The 22,606-nt window shown below is 39.6% G+C and overlaps 2 protein-coding genes across 4 annotated transcripts in view; both read left to right on the top strand.

Moving 5' to 3' along the window:
- cbx1a (chromobox homolog 1a (HP1 beta homolog Drosophila)) overlaps nucleotides 1-22,606 on the top strand; it is a 110,563-nt gene that overhangs the window by 54,985 nt on the left and 32,972 nt on the right. The gene's annotated exons all lie outside the window — the stretch shown is intronic.
- Nucleotides 544-21,307, top strand: copz2 (COPI coat complex subunit zeta 2). Of its 3 annotated transcripts, none has more exons than XR_015036326.1 (10): nucleotides 544-586; nucleotides 5,810-5,878; nucleotides 8,619-8,703; nucleotides 11,508-11,599; nucleotides 12,939-12,994; nucleotides 14,437-14,514; nucleotides 15,220-15,271; nucleotides 15,524-15,628; nucleotides 16,865-16,903; nucleotides 20,314-21,307. XR_015036326.1 is itself a non-coding variant. In XM_085785198.1 (10 exons), the coding sequence occupies exons 1-10, from the start codon at nucleotides 569-571 to the stop codon at nucleotides 20,359-20,361; spliced, it is 570 nt and encodes a 189-aa protein (XP_085641324.1). In that variant the 5' UTR covers nucleotides 544-568; the 3' UTR covers nucleotides 20,362-21,307. The 3 variants fall into 3 exon arrangements, 2 of the variants coding, with proteins under 2 accessions (XP_085641324.1, XP_085641325.1); XM_085785198.1 differs by lacking the exon at nucleotides 15,524-15,628 and adding an exon at nucleotides 18,424-18,456; XM_085785199.1 differs by lacking the exon at nucleotides 15,524-15,628.

Below are 22,606 nucleotides of genomic sequence, written 5' to 3' on the forward strand. Positions count from 1 at the left end.
TATGCCGTTCTCTCTTCTCATTGGATAAAACTTGTAGGATACAAGACGTTTTCTCCTCAGCTTACAGCAGAGCAGAGTGACTGACAGACCCGTGTTTCAGACCAAACACTCTATAGAAGTGATTGCTGTCGGAGGATACAACTATTTAAGACTTATATTAACACAAACTTCTGCTTTAAGGTTTTGTGGTAGGCTACTTGTCTCTTTTTCAAGCACCTTTAGAAACTTGCGTTTCTAAAGGTGCTTAAATCAAGTTATTATTATTTTATTCATTTATTTATTTGTATAATTATTATTATACATAGCCAAGGGCTAAATAACAATAGCCTCTTCTGTTCAATGTAAACTGGCCTTTTTAAAAGAGCACTGACTTTTATTATGAAAAGCCAAAGAGCACGGACGCTGTCGGGAGCGCGCCCGGCTGGCTGACTGTGGTTCTCTCCGGTTGGCTGCTATGGGAGCGGGCGCGCGGCTCCGTTAAGAAAAAAAAAAAAGGCAGCAGCAGTGATCTCGGTGTGACAGCTCAGAGCTGTCCACGTCAACACACCGAGCGAGCACAGCGGCAGCGATGGACTCCTCGTCTCTGGTGAGTCTCTCTATCTGGCTCTCGGCTCGGCGGGTCTCGGGGAGCGGGGATCGGGGTGGAGGGAGGGGGGGTCGGACCGCTGAGCTGTGAGTGCGCTTCATTTCTTACTGTTTCCATCATGGTGCGAGACATTTGTTGCATTATGGCAGTTTCGGTGTGGACGAGGGGAGGGGGGAGGAGGAGGAGGGGGGGAGGCTGCAGTCCGTTCTTTAAACACAAACAGGTTTTTATTCCTGCGTCGGTGCGTTCATGAGTGTGATCCGGATCTGGATCAGGTTATTATAGTGTAGACGCCCAGGCCTGATCTGATCTGATGACTGTCTCTCAGCAGCAGCAGCAGCAGCAGCAGCAGCAGCAGCAGTCTGAATCTCAATCTCAATCTCAATCTCAATCTGAATCTGAAACACTTTTCTCTCTGCGTCCTGCTGTCACTGTAAAACTAGTAGCTACAGACGGTCAGTGCTGTTTACAATGCGACAACTTATCAGGCTGTTACTGTAACTTAACTCCATGACAGTATACTGTCGGCTATCTCCAGCTGATCCACGCTGCTGCTCTCAGCCCGGAGCAGAGCTGAGCTGACACTCAACAGGACAGAGGAGGGAAAAAAGGGAAAAGAAGACAAAGCTCGGGGCTTCCTGCAGCCTGGAAGCACTGTAGAGAACAGACAGGAGACGCGATCAAGTGTGTGTGTTTGTGTGACACATGTAGAGTGTGTGTATGTGTGTATGTGTGTATGTGTGTATGTGTGAATGTGTATGTGTGTGTGTGGATAGTTGAGAGCAGATCCGGCTGTTTAAATGTCTGCCTGTGTGCAGCATATGTGCACAGCTCGGTTGACGTGTAGAGCAGAGTACGTGCCACGTCCACTGTTCTCTCTCTCTCTCCCTCTCTCTCTCCCTCTCTCTCTCTTTTCGTTTGCCTCGCGCACCGTTTCTCCAGCCTGTCTCTCACCCCCTCACTCTTTAACCCCTCTATCCTCTCTCATATCTGTCCGTTTCCTGTTTAAATCTCTTTCTGTTTCGTTCTGTTCTGTCTTTTTTCTCTCAGTTTCACAAGTTGTTGGGAAAGTAACTGCAAAGTCCATTTATTCTAAAGCCCAGTCACTCAGAGGTGCCGTATACTTGAAGAATTCCTCTCGTGCCTTCAGGGAAACGTTAAACCTCAGCAGATTTAGAGGTGCAGGAACTATTGATTTACTTAAATTAAAAGTTCTGTAGCACCTGTGAAAGTACTCTGTTCTGAATTAAAAATATTTTCAACCAATGAACTGAAAGTGTCAAAGGTAAAAGTCAGGTTGGTAATACTGATGCATCAACAGTGTATAAGAGTAAACATACTTCTCTAGCAGACTATGAACCTGATAGCTTATTATGATTAACCTAAAAAAAAACTTTAAAAAAACCCACTGTGGCTCCACTCCAGGAATCTGCTGACATGTTAATGAATAAAGGAGCCAGTCAGCGTGATGAGTTAGAACTTAAACTTGTGATACTTTCAGTTTAATACATCATCTGTGCTTTTATTGTGTTTGATCTGCTTTTATTGAAACAGGTGAGCTCAGATCTTCTTGTCTTAGTTTCCTTCTGTCTCCTTGCTTCACTCCTCTCAGCTGTCTCACCCCATCTCTCTCTGTCCTTCCTCCCTCTCTCTGCATCAGTGTCTCTAGCCACGCCAGAGCATGATAAATCTAATAACATTTGATTTCTTTCCTTTTTTTTTGTTTCACTTATTCAGGTCTTTGACCTAGCAACTTAAAACACTGATATCACATAGTAGCGCTGCTCCATTTCAACTGGAGGACTCACATGGAACACATTTCATACAGGAAAGTCCAAAAGTGTGAAGCAGAATAGACACAGTCCCTTTAATAATAGCTCAAAAAGCTTTTGCTATACAGTATTTTCCATGGTACAACTCTGTAGCACCTTTTGTAACTGACTAAAATCATTCCCTAACCGCTTTGTCTCAACCTTGGTGGAAAACTGATTTTAATATTATATAATTCTTTATTTCAGACACATAGTCCATATGATAATTAAGAAAATATAAAGACATACAAAGAAGGGAGGAAGTGCGTTGTGCAGTACCATAAGTTACCATTGCCATTAAAACACATTTCATATACATATTCCATACATCCTGTATAAATGAAGCACATGAGACAGCCTTTGCTTAAAAAAGGGTCAAACATGCCGGTGTATTTGACGCCTGGATGTGAACTGATGGCCCATTATGGTGTTTTCAGACACATCCAGTCGACACATAAAATTAAACATTAGCTTCCGTGACCGTATTATGACTGATCTCTGTATTGTTTGTGTCAAGCCATGAAACTGTTGAAAATAGTTTTTAAAAAAGCAAATTAAGTTTTGAATCGAATAGTTAATTATGTAGAATTAACCCGAAACAGGCCTTGGATATAATATAATATAGCTGCAATGTTAAAACCAGTCACCTGTTTTAATGTTGTGGCTGATTGGTGGATCTCATGAACAACAGGTGTTTGAACTTCATTACAAAAGCCTGCAACCCCGGCCCTAACCTAAACTAGCCTAGCATAGCCTAACCAAAACTAACCTATGTAGTCTATAGTGTAACCTAATCTAACGTAGCGACTTTTATAGACCATGTGCTTCCACTGGTAGCACCAAAGTCTGGTAGCTCCTCTCTCTTCGCTGCACTATAGAGATATAGAAGATCCTCTGTATCTACAGCTATCTAATCAGGCTTTTTAATTTTCTGCAAATGGTTGATGAGACAAAAGAATTTCCCTCAGTCGAAAAGTGTTTCAGTTAGTATCATAATAGATGACGAATTCACATTTTGTCTGATGGACTTGAGCAGTTGGTGCTTATCCAAACTGAGCCAATCACTTAGGCTACCTGACAGTTACCACTAATGTAGCAGTTGTTCCAAACTTGTATGGGATGTATTTTGTATGTGATGTTTGTGCTCTCTATCTTTAGGGGCCACAGGGAGTCAAAGCCATGTTAGAAAACTATCAAAAAAGCAGATTGATACAGTTCATATTTGCCCAGCAGCTTGTTAGCCTAGCTTAGCAGTGGAAACAGTGGGAGCCTATTAAATACCAGTGCCTTTTAAAGCCCACTAATTAGCACATTTTCCAAAATGTCAAACTCTTCCTTCGAGATGTTTTCCTCCATGATACGTTCACTCTGGAAGAATAATGAATCCTTTTGGTTGTATTTCTCGCTGCATCCAAGCATGTGCCAAATTTAGACTTTCATTTGTTTTGAAGAGATCAGAAAACCTGGTAATTGTGGAAATTAAGGGTTTTCTCTAGTATACGGGCTCCTTTAAACACAGCTGTTAGTGATCTGGCTCTGTGCAGCCAAGCATGATGGAAATAAAAAAATGTCTTAAAGTCTTTTTTACATTGTGTAATATGCTTTACAAAGGTAATTGTTAGAGCAACTCTGTATTATAGCATCTGCTAAAAGCCTAGAATGTTCTGTTTGTATGTTTTGTCTGTAATGTGGTTCAATTTTAAAAGTAAATGAAAATGGCAGTTAAGAGAAAAACTGCCAGGTCCAGGCAGCAAGAGGCTGTAATCTTTTATGTTTTTTTTTAGTCAGAGGGAGAAAAAAAAAGTCTCCAGACTTTTATATCGGTCTATGGTTTTGTCTGAATCCATGACCTACTTATAAAAATGCACAGAGAAAATCTTTCATTATGTTGAAACGAAACTGAGGCCTGATCCCTTTCCATTCACATGTGACATAGGGACATGGACAGTGATCAGACAATAAAACAGAAAGACAAAGACCCTTATCTAATTGTCTATGAGGTGATTAGCAGCAGGAAACAATATGTGCACAGGTTGCACGGTGCACCACAGAGCCACTACTCTGTTTATATCCAAACCGTTGCATAGTCAAGAATGAAACGCTTGACTTGATTGAAACACTGTAGAAAGTTCAAGTGTGCAGGCGCACCAGGTCACGGACAAGTATAAAAAATGACTTTAGCTTCCTGAGTTTTCTTGTATGCAAACAAATGCATTCCAAGTCTCTCATGAATTGCAAGGCAATTTTTTTTTCTTTAATATGAGTTTATCACTGAAATCCATGTGGGTTAGTCTGCAGGCTTCCTCTTCACTGCCTTTTTTGGCGTGTCGCCACTATCCGCCTTGGATCAGCAGAAAAGTGTGAAGGAATGTTTATGACATCACTCATATTACATGCTTGTGAACATGTGCATGTGCCTCTAATATACAAATGAAACAGAGACTTGTAAATAACCACAGTGCTGCCAGTGGTTAAAAAACCTTCAATTAATCAATTTAAACAAAATTAAATGTTGGATTTGAACTATGAACATGCATTTAAATCATGACACCGTGCGTTTGAAACTACAACTGCTGACAGTAAAATGAATTTATCACATCTGCAGATGCCGACAGATTTCCTTCATGGTGTAAGAAAGTTACAATCATTGTGTTGAGAACTAAAGAGTGACACAAACTTGGATTTTAAAATAACCGGTGCAGCCAGATGTCCACCAGCATGAATACCAACCAACCAACCAACACCATTTGTTTTTATATTACACATGACAGCAGGGTGACAAACAGAATCACAGGTGTGTCCACTTCAGTCTGAGGACATGTCCTGTCCCCAAGTGGTCCAGATTAAGATGACGTTTAATATGTTGGAAGGATTTACAGATAGTCAGGTTCCTCAGAGGATAACCCACTCCTGGTGACTGTGTTGAATCTTTTCCTCCTGCGTCATTAGAGGCTTTAACGAGCCAGGTGATGCTCTGAGTTCCTGGTCTAAGTTCTGTGATACACTCTGACTGTGAATCTATGCTAGTCAGTGCATAACAGAACTTTGTCCCGGGTCTGAAAACTCTCCGTAAGGACGGACAGATGGAAGGATGGATGGAGGAAAGGATGAGTGGAGCGTGTGCATGGAGAATGGAAAATATCTTCGGTCATTTCCACATCTGGAAGAGATGAACGAAAAAGCAGGAGTGAAGCATGTGAAGTGAAACAGTGGCTAGTGTCTGGTGTTACGCCGGGCCGACCGGGCTACATGTGTGTTCTGATGTGAAATGTTTATCTGGATAATAAAGGTTGATACAACACACGGGTCAGGTGAGAGAGGGATGGAGCATGGCATCATGTCCCAGAAGCCCCTCTGAGGTGACTCAGCAAAACTGAAATATTTAACATGTTCTTTCTGCTTATTGTTGCAGGAACCTTCCCTCTACACAGTGAAAGCTGTTTTCATCCTCGATAATGATGGCAACAGACTTCTGTCAAAGGTAAGGTGAAGGCCGTCTTACATGCTATAGCTCATTAACTGCTAATTACCAAAATGTAGGTAGATTCTGGATCCTGGCTGGAAGGAACCATTTAATTTAATTTAATATAGTTTTTTTTTTTTTTTTGCCAATGTGAAATTATATTCCAGTATTAACAATATTTTTGGTTGATTGAATACTATAATGAATACTATACTGTAACTATAAAGTTTCATCTCATGTGAAAATGAGTGCACTGACTAGTTTGAGTTATGTAATTACTGTCCTTTATTTACATTTTGCTTATGTCAAAACCACAAACTACTCAATATAAACATTCCCCAGTTACACTAAAAGGTTTTTCTCCACTGGGATTTCAAAATGTAAAACAGGTTAAACAAAACAAGAAGCCAAAGGTTACCAAATATGAGTTGTCTGTGACCCCTTCATCAAATAAATTATTTTAATGTGACACTATATGAAATGTTTGCAGAATGGACAGCAATCAGTTGGACTACAACAGCGTATTGTGCCATTAGCAGCTAAAACGTCACACGAAACCGCATAAATACGCTGTAAAGAGCTACTATGACCATGCCAAAACCTATAGGTGGCAGTGTAACAAAAAGCACAAAGCCATGCTAGCCAATCAGAATCCTGGAAAAGACACAACAACAATGAATGACAGGAGTTGCACTCTGTCTCTCAGTCTGTCTCATCCTCTGTTTCCTCCTGTCAACATGCAAACGTCAAAACTGAGTTTTTCCGAATCTCCTCTTGGCCGGACTTTTCAGATAGCCTACTCGTTTTCGGTGACTTGAAGCTCTGTTTTTGTGTAAAAGGAAGGTCAAAATGGAAATGCCGCCGTTTTTCCTATGTGTAAATGGGGCCTCAGCATCAACCATGTTCACCCACTCAGAGCAGCTACGGCCTCAACTATGCAGAACTTTAAGCCTTAATAATATTTGAATTGGTGAGTTACATAGAAATTGCAAAAAAAATAAAAAATTCCCAGAATAGTTGCTGAGCAGAGAGATTGGTCCTCTAGTGGCCATTGGAGGAACTGACATTTCTGGTAGGCTACTGTGGCTTTGGGGGTTTTGGCTTCAACTAATGTTTAGTGAAGTGGCATCACTTGAGTCAATTATATTTATCTTGAGACACAAAAGACTTAATACTTTTCTCTTTTGAGACAAATGTGATCAGCAAACTGATCAGATCACAAGCAGGAACACTGGATCACACACCACATCAGTTCATGTGCATGTGAGGGCAAGCTCAATATGGTAGGAGTGGCAGAAGGAAATCTGCTTCTTAGTAATTACTGAGTGGGTATTACTGATGCCAAACATCAATAGTATAAAAAAGGGTCTGTTGCTATGAAATATGATATCATCTCTTCCTGCATTAAAGGGATTGCTCGGGTGAATTCAGACCTGGCTTGTTTGGAGCAGTTTTACCCCAATTCGTTTGATTCGTTTGGCCATTATGTAAACATAGTAAGCGCGAATCGGATGCAGAATCAAACCAACGGGCCCAGGATCACCAAGTAGGGCCGGTCTCGGGTCGCTTCCATTCGAGCCCTAGAGCGATATCTTTTTTTTTCTTTCTTTTTTAGGTTAGATAATCTTTATTGTCCCCCAAAGGGGGGCCAAAAGTGCATAGCCATATAGCAACAATACAATAAGTACAGTGACAGACATACAGGCAATAGACATACAGAAAAAGCAGCATTGCACAACATCAGAACCATAGCAGTCGGCATTATTATTATAATATGTTCGTTCAGAAGAGCTATAGAATTAGGGAGGAGTGTTTAACGGTTGCTTTTGGGGCAACAAGCTCTTAAGCGTCTGCCTGACGGTAACAACTCGTACTCTGGGAACAGAATGTGTGATGATCTGACATCACTCCCTGAGCCAGTCTTAGTACTTTCTTCTCAAAGATAGTCTGGAGTGTCTGACGGTCACTTTTGCCAAATACTTTCATAGCTATTTTAAAGGGACAACGAGGAGTTTCTCCATCGGCAGAACGAAAAATTCCGCGACAATAAAAAAGTCTCATATTAATGTGGATGAATCTACGTTACCACTTGTTAATGGTCCATTTTAGATAAATCTATGGTTTTGTCTCTATGGTTATTTTGTTATTATTAGTGGTGGTGGAAATGCTGGGCGAGCCGACCAGCGTTTCTTTACTTTCGGTTTCGTGGCGAGTCATGAGAATAACGCCGCCGAATCGCCGTTTATGGTGGGAACTACGACGGTATGTGATCGTCTTCCAACCTCTGACTTTAATTCTTGATGAATGAAAACATGAGTCTGTCTTGCACCGGTCAAAGAATTTCACGGTGCAGAGGCTCATAAATGTAGTGTGGAAACGCTTCGCTTTAACAAAACTCCTCATTGTCCTTTTAACAAGTGCAACTAGCCACACACACACACACACACATGCTGCTGATGTTCCATGGTTGTTGTTTTTCCCAGGTAAACTCCTCCTTCTTCTGGGTAAGATTTCTGACCAATGAGAGAACAGTTGCTTCTCTCACGGCATTTGGACCGCTTGGGACTGTTCCCATGTGAACGCCAACGACCCAAAAGAAAAATGCAACAATTGTGTCGTTTTAGGCCCCTGAATCAGAACAAAGCAACATGTCTGAACACAGCCGTGGTCACACCTCCTGCTGCATCATCCATTGTGATGCAGCAGGAATGAAACAGCCAGTTAACGCGCTGCTCTGTCATGTGTGCTTCTGTTTCAGTACTACGACCCCGAGTTTTACCCCTCCATGAAGGAGCAGAAGAACTTTGAGAGGAATGTTTTCAACAAGACGCACAAAGCAGACAGTAAGCTGCTCTCCTCTCCTCCGCTGTGTGTCCTCTCTCTGCCTGTCCATTGTCCTCTACACTCGCACTCACACAGGTCTCCAGTGTCGTCTCTTAAGCAACCCAGCTTTGTAGCGTCTAAAAACTACACACCTAAAACATGATACTGGCCCGGAGCACATCAGCCTGTTCTCCACCAAAGAGCTGAACCATATTTGGTCATCTCCGATTCACGATGGTGGTTGTATAGAAATTGGATCATTTAGAATAACTTAATAACTTTTCTTTACATAACGTTTAAAGGGATAGTTCACCCAAAATTCAAATTTCACTCATTATCTACTCACCCTCATGTCAACTAAGAGCTGTGAGAATTTCCAGAGTCCTCTGTTCCTTCTCTGAGTTACGGGGGGTCCGCCCAGCAGTATTTGTCCATATAATGGTTGTGAATGGATACCAACTTTCTCCGTCCAAAAAGACACACCAAAAAACATCCAAATAACTCCATACTGCTCGTCTGTAATGTCCCTCTTGTATTGAAGCCCCGACGTGAGAAATTGTTTCGAAAAAATTAAATAAGTCTATATTTTAAGCTTGTTTGTAGCGGAAGCTCCCAGTGTCTCGGTTCACTGCTCTTCCTGTGTCAGTGCAAATTGCACTGACTGGCGGAACAATTTCTCATGTCGGGGCTTCAACACAAGAGGGACATTACAGACGAGTAGTATGGAGGTATTTGGATGTTTTTTGGTGTGTCTTTTTGGACGGAGAAAGTTGGTATCCATTCACAACCATTATGGACAAATACTGCTGCGCGGGCCCCCCCCCCCCCCGTAACCCAGAGAAGGCACAGAGGACTCGAGGGTGAGTAGATAATGAGTGAAATTTGAATTTTGGGTGAACTATCCCTTTAAACCAATAGCACTTTGATGTGGCTGCCCAGAGAAACCAGACTGCTTCTCGTGTGTTTTGCGGCGCTGCAGAAGAAGTTTCATTTCCAGGGGAAGTGGGAGTTTCTCACAGCCGATACCTGAGCCCCATGCAGCCCCGGCCTCTTTATCACCCAGTCAGTGTATTCCTCCTTTTGTCTGAAACTCCTCCTTCATTCCTCTGTTCTCCTCTTCCTTCTCCCCTTTCTTCCACACTTGGATCTTTTACATTAGACCCCCCCCCCCCTCCCTATCTCATTCTCTCCCACCTCATCCTCTCTTTGTCCAACTCCTCTGTTACTTAATGCATTTCTCCACTCCCTGATTCTTCTCTGTCTCCTTCCCTCTCTCCTTTATCATTCTTTTCTTTCACGTTGCTTTCCTCTCTCTTCTATCTCCAGCTGAGGAGAAGCTTGTCTTTCTCCGGCGTCTGTTATACTTGCTTGCTAACACATGTAGACAGACAGCTGATGGCGATACAGAGGCCTAGTTGTGTTCATTTATAGTGAGAGGAGAGGATGCATTCCAGACATGTGGTAGATTGTCAGCTATTTCATGCATGCACACTGTAGATACTCCACACATGCTCCCTTGAATTATAACACACTTGATTGTCTTTGTTCTTTTTTTTTCAGTTTCATTAAAAATCATACACACAGAATCATATTCATCATATTATCTGCTGTTTTCTCAAATTCTCAATACAGTGTAGTGCTTATATGGACATGAAAACAATTATGACACACAAAAGGAAACAGAGACTATAATAACAGAAAGATAAAGGGCTTCTCACTGTAACAGTATGCCCATGGCAGGGCTCCACCTTGGATGAATATGTCTGTTGAAGTCTTAGGGAGTATGTCATCTGTTCCATTTGATATGTTTCATTTATTTTTTCAGTCCACATGGTATGTTGGGGGGTCGGGCTTTAACCACCTTACTGTAATACATTTAATTAATTAGAGCCACCGTTGGGTTCGTTGTGATATTTCTACCAAATACTTCCTGAAGTGTTTCAGTCTTTTGTTTTGTTTTTACTGTAATAATAACTGTAGGGATGAGGTTAAAGGGATAGTATCACTTTTTTAAAAGTGTGGTTGTATGATCTCCAAATAGCGCCTAAGTACTTTAATTGCAGTAGAAGACTCTCTGCACTCCTCCCGTTAGCAACACCAGCCCATAATAGCCCTGCCCAGAGATTTACAACATACAGTGTTGTGAACAGACCCAAAGAAACGGCCTATTTTCACGGCCTAAAAGAGGTTTTATGTGAAAAAAAATACACAGTTCCATTGTTCATTATAATATAATTTTTCCAGCCCTTCAAAGTGCAGGAAAAACACAGTTTTTATTTGGACCTAACCAACTCACGTATCCCTCCGCCCAGGGTTAGCGCCCGCCGATCAGCAGTTGGTTAGGTCCAAATAAAAACTGTGTTTTTCCTGCACTTTGAAGGGCTGGAGAAAATGATATTATAGTGAACAATGGAACTGTGTATTTTTTTTCAGGTAAAACCTCTTTTAGGCCGTGAAAATAGGCCGTTTCTTTGGGTCTGTTCACAACACTGTATGTTGTAAATCTCTGGGCAGGGCTATTATGGGCTGGCGTTGCTAACGGGAGGAGTGCAGAGAGTCTTCTACTGCAATTTAAGTACTTAGGGGCTATTTGTAGATCATACAACCACACTTTAAAAAATGATACTAGCCTATCCCTTTAAGGGCAAATCTCTGCATCCATGTTTGATTTCCAGCTCACGCCCAGTTGGTACCTCCTATATTGTTGCAGACTAACAATAAATAGGTCAGCTCAGGCTAATTTCATGCCAGTATACCCTCAGGTGTGTAAAGTGTAATCCTAACTCCACCTTTCACCTCTAACCTGACTCTCCCCTCATTCTAGATGAGATCGCTTTCCTGGAGGGGATGACCATTGTCTACAAGGGCAGCATAGACCTCTTCTTCTATGTTGTAGGAAGTGCACAGGAGAATGAGGTAAGATGGAAACATTGCATTCTGTCTGTACTTACAAAATAATACATTTATGTTGATTTGAGTCTTGCAGAATTGGAGTATCATGGCCCGCTACAGAGGAGCGCCCTCTGCACTCCAAAAAATAAAACTCAAGATTTAGTTAAAAATCTTACATCAAGTGGTTCCATGTTACTGCATTAAGTAAATGATTTTCTTGATTGACTCTGTGAAGTCAGTATTCCATTATAAAAATAAAACTGACTCAATAAACTTGGAGTTTGATGTTTTCTGTTGTGGATTTTGTGTTTATCATGTTGCTGTTTCACTGTGCATCAGGTGTAGTTCTTCTTGTTCACTTTTGTACAGTTATGTTACACACTCATATTAGAGTTTAGGGAGGTGCAGGTCTGCCTCCCTCTTCAACTATATTCTGTTTGGTTGTGCAGCTCCACCCACACATTTGACCATTTATGGGTGTTTTTTTAAATCTTCATCATTGTTTAAATAATGAGGCATTTGGCTCGTTTTACATGAGTAACAAAGTTACAAGATGATGAAAAGATGAGAAAACTCCAAATTGCTTGAACAGTAACTGTGCAGAGACAGACAGGGACACCGGTGAGGTTTTACAGCATAAGCAATAGGTACGAGACAGACGGAAGTTTCCTTTTGCAGGATGAAGCTTTGTTTTCCTCTGGTTTCATCAGATATTCAAATCTACCATTTAGCCACAGGGACATCCAACACAGGAAGGAAAAGCCACCAAAATGTATTTACTACTGTAATCCAGCTGGAATCTATGTATACTAACCTGTAGTGTTGTTATTCATGAACATATGGACATGATCATAAGAATTAACAACCTTTACAAAATAAATAATGTGTCAGTGTTGTGTTTTCAGCTCATAGATTCATGACAAATTTATGTAGCCCATACAAATATGTTTGTGAATGTATGAATGTTTAAATTGATATTTTTTATTATGTAATTTATATATCCATCACAAAGTCTGTCAATATAAGTTAGAGACCAATTCCCAGAATGGGAGGTTAGACATTAAAATTAATAAGATTTTATAAGACTTAAATATATAGAAATGTTCTCTTGCTGTTTAAATAAATAAAAATAAACTGTTTTCATATATGCATATGTTCATATATTGAATATATTGTAGCTGTTTTTCATACATTTCATATATCCAGATGATGTGTATACTCTTGATACTTGTACGTATACATTTGTAGTAACATTGTATTACCTCTGTGCAGGTGCAAGTTTAAATTCAACTGTTTTCATCTCAAATATGTCATCTTATTTCCTTTTGTGTGTTTCTCTCTCTGTCTCTCTCTCATTCTGTAGCTGATGCTGATGTCAGTACTGAACTGCCTGTTTGACTCCCTCAGTCAGATCCTCAGGTACGTCTCCCATCATCAAATAAAATAAGAAAGTTGGTAAAAGTATGAATTGATTACATGATACATAATAACTTCAGGTCTAAAAACACAAAAGTCGAAGACAGAAAGTAGAGCAGACCCAACCTAAACCTGCTCTCCACTCTGCTTCTCAATGAATAGCACTGAAATGGGAACGGTGCTTGTGTGTCCACGTGCGTCACTCTGATACCGGGGCTTTTGTCCTGCTCAGTGCAGCCTCAGCACCAACACACACACACACACACACACACACACACACACACACACACACACACACACACACTGTTGCACCCCTCTACCACAGCAGCCTCTCAGAGAGATAATGAGTCTCCATGTTGAAACTGATGTAAAATTCAACACTCGGATCTCTCGCTGTTGACTGCAACGTTACCGGCCATGATGTGGTTTCCATGGGAACCGATGCAGTAGTAATGCAGTGTGAGCGATAGAGACACTGAGAGATTATATTATTATTCAGTACGAAAGATTACAGACTATTCTAAGTTGCCTTGTGTGGTGTGTAAATGTCCAGATGATAAAAACAGCGGAGCCGCTCATTTGTTTTAAACCACCACAGTAGCCTAATATAAATGTTTGAGCGTGACTTATACCACACTGTGTGCTATCCACTCATTTTTAGGAAACACATCATGTTGTGCAAATGAGATATGAAATATGAATCTAAACATTGACATGAACATGTGAGATGGATGTAGTGTTTAAGGAACAGTAGTGCTTTACTTATTCACTTATTCATGACTTTAATTGTCTCAGGGGGTAAGTGGGGTAAAGGATTACAGTTTGAAATTCAGTAATTACATTACAGTTACTAATCCCAGCAATGCTCCACTAGCCTTAACATGTGGGGGGTGGGGGGGATTAACGTTGGTTTGAGCCCACTGAAGACAGTCTGTTAAAGTTATTAAATTACATTACATAAACCAAAGTGACAGAGAAACATTTGCAGTTAAAGAAAAGATGTCTCTTGACTGGTCTTGAGAAAAAATCCAGAGTCCAGCTTGACCGAGACCGAGACAAGACCAAGTAAAAATGTAGTCGATTCTGAGACAAGACCAAGACCTTGAAAATGTGGTCTCAAGACCGGTCTGGAGTACTACAACACTAACATATGATAATGTGATGAAGATATGATGAATTCAGTTTTATTCAGCTTGGGGTCCACAAAAAAACCCAGTAGTCTAATCTTTGTATGACTGATTTATTCTGCATAAGATCCTGACTAATACTCATAGTAAATTAGCATCAAAACAAAGTTAATAAAACGTGATAATACATACGTAGTCTAAGAAAAAAAGTGGAAAAGTCAGGGGGGCAGGGGCCCACTTTAGTATTCTTTCAGGGGGCCCAGAATTCCTAGCAGCGGCCCTGTCTAGATGTGACAATTGTCGTGTGTGTCTTTGCAGGAAAAATGTGGAGCGGAGGTGTTTACTGGATAACATGGAGGGAGTCTTCCTGGTAGTGGACGAAATTATTGACGGAGGGTAAGAGACAAAAAAAAAAAAGGTTTATAGCTGTTTAGCAGAATGGACCAATGATTGTGTGGTTTATTTTGCAGTTGCAGTTGACACACACGCAATTTACTGTTTGTTAAAAGGATAGTTCAACATTTTGGCAAATTGGCCCATTGCCATAATCCCTATAGTCATAGCAGTAGGTTCGTTACCTTTAATTCTCGGTGCAAGGTGTTTTTAGAACGGCGGAGCAGAGCCGCGAGCTGCTCAGAGCTACGCTACGGAGGCTCATGGAACTTGGTTTCCCTCAAAAACAACTCCGTCTCGTAACGTTGTCATCTCATAGCGTGGTGAATGTGCAGGTCACAACTTGCCCATGAGAGTGTTTTGGACTTGTTGGATTGTGTATTTGATGAGTTTGATGAGGGAAACCAAGAAATCCCATTAGCCTCTGTACCGTAGCTTGCCCCTCTTCTCCTCCGTTCTAAAAATAGCTTGCACCGACAATTAAAGGTAACGAACCTACTGCTATGACTATAGGGATTATGGCAATGGGCCACTTTGACAAAATGTTGAACTATCCCTTTAAAACTGGCCAATGTAAGCTGTAAAATATGAGCTAGGGCTGCAAACTTGGAGTTATTTTCATCATTAATCAGAGTCGTTGAATGAATCGTTGAGTCATATATATTATAACATGCCCAGGTAATAACTCTCCTTGCCTCCTGTTGCCAGGGTGATCCTGGAGAGTGACCCCCAGCAGGTCCTACAGAAGGTCAGCTACAGGGTAAGATGATATCTGCCAGTCATATGAGTGTGTTCATTTACTTCAATCGTGGCAAAGTCAAATACAGAAAATCAGTTGTTGTATCCTAAGAGACGAGAGCAGCTGTTCCACCTGAGTCTACATTTCCATCTAGACTCACGTCGGAGCTTCTCTCAGCTTCTCTCACCAGCTTCCTGCCTCCTCTTACCTGCTTTACCTTTCTCTCTCTCTCTCCCTCTCTTTCCCTGTGTCTCCTCTTCTGATTGGTGTCAGCTAATGTCAGAGCCAGCCTATGGCTTTGTCCTGTTTGATTACATCACTGGTAACCTAGAGGGACAGACAGACAGGACCCAGCTGCTGTAGACAGACAGACAGAGGGTGAGAGACAGAGAAGACAGGAGGAGGAGGAGGAGGAGGAGGAGGAGGAGGAGAGAGTGAATGAAAGAATGAATGAGAGAGTGATAGAGGCAGTGGAGGGCGAGGAGGGCCGGGCGAGACAGAGGAGGTAAATGCATGGTGAGAGAGTGCGAGTGGAGAGAACTGGGCTGACTTTGAAAACTTGAACCACCTGGTGGTGCTAGAGGGGAAAACATCAGAAACACCACAGATATTAGGTTTCATCATGAGTGGATGAAACAGGAAATCTGTGTAAGTCTTTTTTTTTTTTTTTTAAACTTTATTGTGTTCAAAATGTACATACATTCTCAAACAGGAAACTGTTGCATTCTTTTTTTCCAAAGACATTACTTTTCTTACGGTAAAAATATAAACTTAAATCTACAAGGCTTGGTACTGAATAAGTAAATAGCTATTTTAAATGTGTGAAAAAATAAATAAATAAAATAAAAGATATAACACACGTTGAAGGCATCGTACTTATTGGGACTCTTCACAAATAAACAAATTACATCGTATTGCAATTTCCATCATACCATTCATTTTTTCATTTCCATCTGCCAGTAAATTTAAGGAACTAAAATATTTGTTCAGTTCATTTTTTAAACAGATTATTGACGGGGATTTACTTTTCCATTTACAACAGTGTATATGGTATTTGCCCAAAAGTAATACTATATTTAACACATTTTTGAGACCTTTTTGAGGGGGCATCATCTTTGAAAAAAAGGATGTGTTCTTTATTAAAGGGTGTGACATTTTCTATTTCATTTTTTAACCAATCAAACACATTTTTCCAAAATAGTGTGACTACTGGACAAGAGTAGAAAAGATGTTCAATAGTTTCACTGTCTATCTGACAGAAAGCACGTGGCTCCACCTCAAAACCAAATCTCTTTTTCAGTGTTTCTGAAATCTGTGTAAGTCTGTGGACGGACAGACACACAAACACACACACACACACACACACACACACACACACACACTACCTAGAACCACCAGCATGGTTTAAGATTGTAATATGAGCAGTGATTGGTCAAGCTGCTAACAAACACGCTTTCCATATAACTGATTTCCTGTATGTACTGGTGTTTGCACTGATTTGCCTGAGTGTTGTGTGTTTGTGTGTTTGTGTGTGCATGCGTTTGTGTGAAATATTTGCTGTGCTGCTTTTGCATTCTTCTCTTGTACACCCAATGATGTTGTTGTGTCTTACAGGCCGATGAGAACCCACTGTCTGAGCAGAGTGTGGCCCAGGTAACACACACACACACACACACGCACAAACCAGTTGCAGTTCTATTACAGATGCATTTCATGTACAGGGTATTTTTTAAAGGGAAATTGAAATGTTGCCGCAGCAATTTTACATAAATTACAAAAACAATGTTGTGGATAATAAATGCAATTAAAGTCTGAGTTATACACAATAACACAATAGCTGAATATTATCAAATAAATGGATACCACATGCATTGCCACATTGTTTGCAAGCACCTGGGGATTCAAACCCTGGGAAGGCGACTCAAAAACACTTACAACAGACAGGTGATCAATTTTTTCAAAAAGAAAGAAAGAAAGAAATATCTCATCTTATGATATGATCTATAGTTTATATTGTTGGCAGTTATTAAAAAGAAGAAGACAGCCATTACAAGGTGTTAGTGATTCAGGAGGTGGAAGTAGTGAACCTAAACATGGCTCTGTGGCACAACTCTGGGGTGGGGGAAAATAATATAGCTATATCATGCATGGCAATATTGTATCGATCTGAGCAGACCAAGAAGTTTATCTTACTAGAAAACACAGATGTTACCTATGGTTTCATTTGGAGACATCATTTGCAGTTGAAAAGATATCATAAACCACAATACACTGCAGCATATTGCAGTATTTTTGATGTCACAATAATGTCATATCAAGACACAAGTATCACAGTGATATCATATGGCAGGGCTTGTAGTGATCCCCACCCCGAGCCACAACACAGAGATGTAGAGTAGATCAAGTCAACAGTCAAACATAGAGGTGACACATCACTGCAAAGGTCAGATTATGGTCTGTAGGTAACTGTGGGCCATTTCAACAGATCAGATGTTGTAGTGTCAAGCAGAGAGACATTCACCTACAAAAAAAATCTGACATCACTTGGTTATTGTATACAGTATCCTCATATAGCCTGTCTTTCTTTTTCTTACTTCATTTAACAATGGCAAATGCTGTATGCCCATTTTTTGTAGTTTTTTTTTCTATTTTTTGTAAAGATAAATAAATAAATAAAAAGTTTAAAAAGTGAAATAAAATATTAATTAAAAAAACAAAAAATCTGACAGGGATTCATATGCGTTCATGCTATGGCTGCATTTCTCTTATTAACATTGATAACACTGAAACACACCGACTCTAAAGAGTGTTTATTAGCCCTTTAATGTCGCATTGCTAACGCTTTAGCTCACAGTGCATGTTCAGGTAGCGACTGGCCTGGCTTCCTTTCCAAAGCACTGTAGTACAGCACTAAGAGGCTCAGCTGTGAATGAACGGGACTGATGGGTCAACACATTGTTGTTGGATTAACATCCTCTAAAGCACAGTGGCTCTCTTCAAACCTGCTGCACTGATCACTGAGACCTCTTCTTTCTTTAACTGTGCTCCTGTCTGTGGAAGGAATGAGCATGTATGCGTGTGTGTATGTGTGTGTGTGTGTGTGTGTGTGTGAGTATGTGTGTGTGTGTACTTACCCTCTAAGCCTCTTTTATCTGTTGCTTTAACCCTCACAGCACATAACAGAGAAACTGGCCCTCACCTCTAACGTAAGTCTCCACTAACTTCACTGCAGCCCTACACTCCCACACGGAAAGAACCTATAGGTTTTAATATAGGTTTGAATATGTGAATTGGCCGTTTTCATATATACACATATATGCTATATATATATACTGTATGTTGCATATATGCTGTATATATGCAACATATATGCACAGATAAACTGCATATAGGTTTCATATATGTGCATATATCCTCATGAGGATATATTGTGTATGAAAACGGCCAATTTTATGTATGTCACATATATTCAAACCTATATTAAAACCTATAGGTTCTTTCCGTGTGGACTATACCACAGATCTGCTTTAGTGGGACTAATATCTTCAACTGCATTTCTTCTATATCTATATGCACAGGTACATCTCAATAAAGTAGAAGTTCAATTCATATAGTGAAACTCATATATTATAGAGGTTCATAGTTCATGTCTTTATCTCTTTTAATTGTAATGATTATGGCTCAATGAAAACCCATTAAATAAAAAAACTAGAATATAGTGAAAAAAGTTCACTATTGTAACCTAATGATGTTACACTCAGTAATCATCTGATGAACTCCAAACACCTGTAAAGGTTTCCTGAGCCTTTAAATAGCCTCTTCAGTAGCTCCACTATCATGGAGAAGACTGTGACCTCCATCAGGTTCTACTTTCTGGAGATGCACCTGTAGGTCTACATTTAATGACGCAAAACTTCAAATAAAATCATAGAATGTGCAGAGTATTGAGGTTTTACAGCGGTTTACAGAGGTCAGAACCTCAAGCTGTGACACGTTGAGAAATTAAAGCTATAATAAGGTACAACATGACATACCTCGTGTTTCGACAGATGGCCGATGAAGTCTGTAAAGCCCCACTGTGTCAGAGGAGTAGTGGTGTAAATGTAAAATGCAAAATGACACATGTATGATATTATAGGTAGAATGTAGTTACTTTATACTCATTGAGTTGTTGACGGACTAAAACTGGCCATAAATACTGACGAAACGCACAGAGATGGAAGCACCAAATGACTGCATATCCCAGGATTCCTTCCTGCCGTGATTGTTACCTGAGCTCCCACTGCCCCCTGCTGTCTGAATGAGAAACAACAGCTTCAGAGCTGAAATAGTCTGGGGCTTTTTAGTTTCAGACTGACAGGAGAGAGATGATTGCTTCTGCTTCTACCCCTGCTTCTAAAAAAAAAGGAAACTTTTATTGAAAAAGGTTCATTGAAACTTTATTGAAACCTGTGAGCAACTGTAGAGATAGATATAGTGGAAAGAAAGTTATTGTTAAAAGTTAGGAGCATACTACAATACAAAATGTCTTCTTTCCTACAAATGTGCTTGAAATATGATTATTTAATTTGGATTAAAAAAATAAATGCTGTGAAAATATAACTAAAATGATCTGTATTGGGGCTTATATTAACTTTAGTTAGTTCTTGACAAGACTGACTGTGTGTTATTGGAAACTGGCTGCCTTATTATAGTGATCAGTTACAGCGTATGTAGATCTGTTTTACAGTATTTGATACAGGTTATTTTATTTATTTATTTATTTATTTTACATAGAAATAGAGGAGAAATAAGACATAAATGCTGTGAATTCATATCTATGGTCACACATGGGGCCATTTAACCCTGTAGGACTGCTCTGACCTCTAGTGGTTGAACAGTGTCAATACTTCAATATCAATGAGTTTCCATCTGACAATCCAGATCAGCACATACAACAAGCATATTGCTGATGTTTTATTTATGGTTTATGTGGATACTTTTTAATGTAGCTATTCTATCATTGTGCTACAGTGTGTTATATTTCACAGTATAAATGTTTTGTTTGTTTTGTCTGTTTCCAGGTTCTGCAGTCGGCCAAGGAGCAGATCAAATGGTCCATACTGAAATGACCCAGACCAGACTCGTCAACAACTTTAGGATTTCTAGTTTATTTTTATAGTAACAGGCTAAAGGGAGGATGATAGTACGCTGCTTTCCAAGGTAATTAACCAGTCAGAAATAGGGCTTTGTTTCTCTGTGCAATGGCATTTTGTTACATTATGTGTGACGTGATGAATAAGGTCAGTTGGAGAGTGATGTTAGTCCGTACTCACAAGGTAAAGACTCAAGAGTCTGTCTGTGCTTCTGGACAGTTATCAAACACTAAAGGAGTTATTAGTGTTTCACTACTTTTATTTTAGTGGAGTAGGATCTTCCAGTCTTCACTCAAAATATTTATTTGTTCTGCATAAAAATTTAGAAATTACATTTTTTTTTTTAAAATACATATCCAGATAGATTTGAAATAATGTTACCAAAAAATACAGACACACACAAGGCTGTGTCCTGTAAATTGTTACTATAAGTGACATCACTCATGCACTGAACTGCTCAGTTTAATCAAGTTTGTGTTGTTCTGACTGTTTGCAGGGTCCTTTAATGGCATTAATGTGTTTTGTAAAGATTATTTAAAGACTGTAAATGAATGTAATGATACTTTATGACAAGGAACTAACTGTAAGAGGCAATATATTACTGTTGCACATCAATTAAAATGCCCTCATGAAGGTAAATTAATATTTGTACATATAATTCACTTTATAGTGAAAGGGACCTTAAAACTGTATGCAGATTTTGTGGCCAGATTAAGAATAATACAGAATACCGTCTATTTTATTGGTATTTTGTGAATTTAATAGATATGAACATATTTTAGTTGGAAAAAAATGAAGAAAAAAAGCCAAAGACAAACTAATTATTTTGTTTACATCAGATGTTATTGACACAAGTTGTCATTTTCTCTGCTCACCATCGCTGACACTGTTCATTAAACTATATATTTGTCCAAGTATTAAAGTGTCTGTCCTCTGGTTTATTTCTATCTGTATTTTTAATTCAGCTATGCACAAAAATCACTTTTTTATTTATTTATTTATTTATTTTCCATATTTTTTTTTTTTTAGGATCATGCTCCAATAATCATTTTTCTCCACATCCCCATTCAAGTTCAAATGTTATGTATATAATGATATAATACTTTACACAGTGTCAAGGAATTACAGCTGAGGACTCCACATCCCATAATAAAATCTAATGTTAGAATATGTGGGTTAAATTTAAACGGAAGACAAATTTTGCCCAAAATCAAAAATGAACTGGACACCGGTCATTTAGCCTGCAGTGCATGATGGGGATGATGACCAACTGTGTAGGTATTTTACTGTTTTTATTTATCGTATTGTTTTGTATGAATGTCTCTCACTGCCATGCAGCCAAATTTACCTGCAGGTACAAATAAAGAAATCTAATCTAATCTAATCTAATGTTCTGTGAGGTGACGGTGAGTCTTTGCATTTATGTGTTTAGTTTCAGTATGGTGTGAGTCACTGTAGCTCCAGATGTAATGTAGCATCTATATCAGCATCCAGGCAGCGTGCTGTTCATCTGTGCAGGGTCGGTGGGGGGAGCTGATAGGACGTGACAGGCATGACGTATCAACGGTAACAAGGAAATGTCAGAAAATGTTTCAGTCAAAAGAGTAACTTCCATTAAAACAACTATAAAAATCATCTGTCTTTCATCGTCATGGTTACAACAGCCGAGGGATGAGAGAGGAGTTACACCTGCTACACAGCTCCCTCTCTTTTTGTGCCTACATTTCCATCTCATTTTCGTCTCAACATCCCACACTGCAAAAAATCAAATATCTTACCAAGAATATTTTTAGTCAAAATGTAATTTCTAGTCAAAACAAATCTCATTCTACTTCAAATAAGACTCGTCACATTTAAAAAGCAGCTTGTTTTTAGACACTTTTTCCTTCTTTCAAGCAGATTTTCACTTAAAATAATCTGTTAGTGGGGCAAGTTTTTCTTTCTTATTACAAACACAAAAAACTTGCTTTCACTGGCAGATTTTCTACTTATTTCAAGTGAAAATGTGTTTGAAACAAGTGAAAATGATCTAAAAACAAGTTAATTTTTAGGTGATGAGTCTTATTTTAAGTGGAAAGAGATTAGTTTTGACTAGAAATGAGACATTTTGCAGTGCAGTGACTTCTGTTAGAAGACCTTCTCTTTCTCTGTCCTGATGTTTGTGTGTGTGTGTGTGTGTGTGTGTGTGTGTGTCAGTTTGACTGCTGCTCCTGGTTTATAT

The sequence above is a fragment of the Trachurus japonicus genome, chromosome 8 (assembly GCF_045865225.1).
Source record: "Trachurus japonicus isolate A0001 chromosome 8, Traja_1.0".
NCBI classification, from domain to species: Eukaryota; Metazoa; Chordata; class Actinopteri; order Carangiformes; family Carangidae; genus Trachurus; species Trachurus japonicus.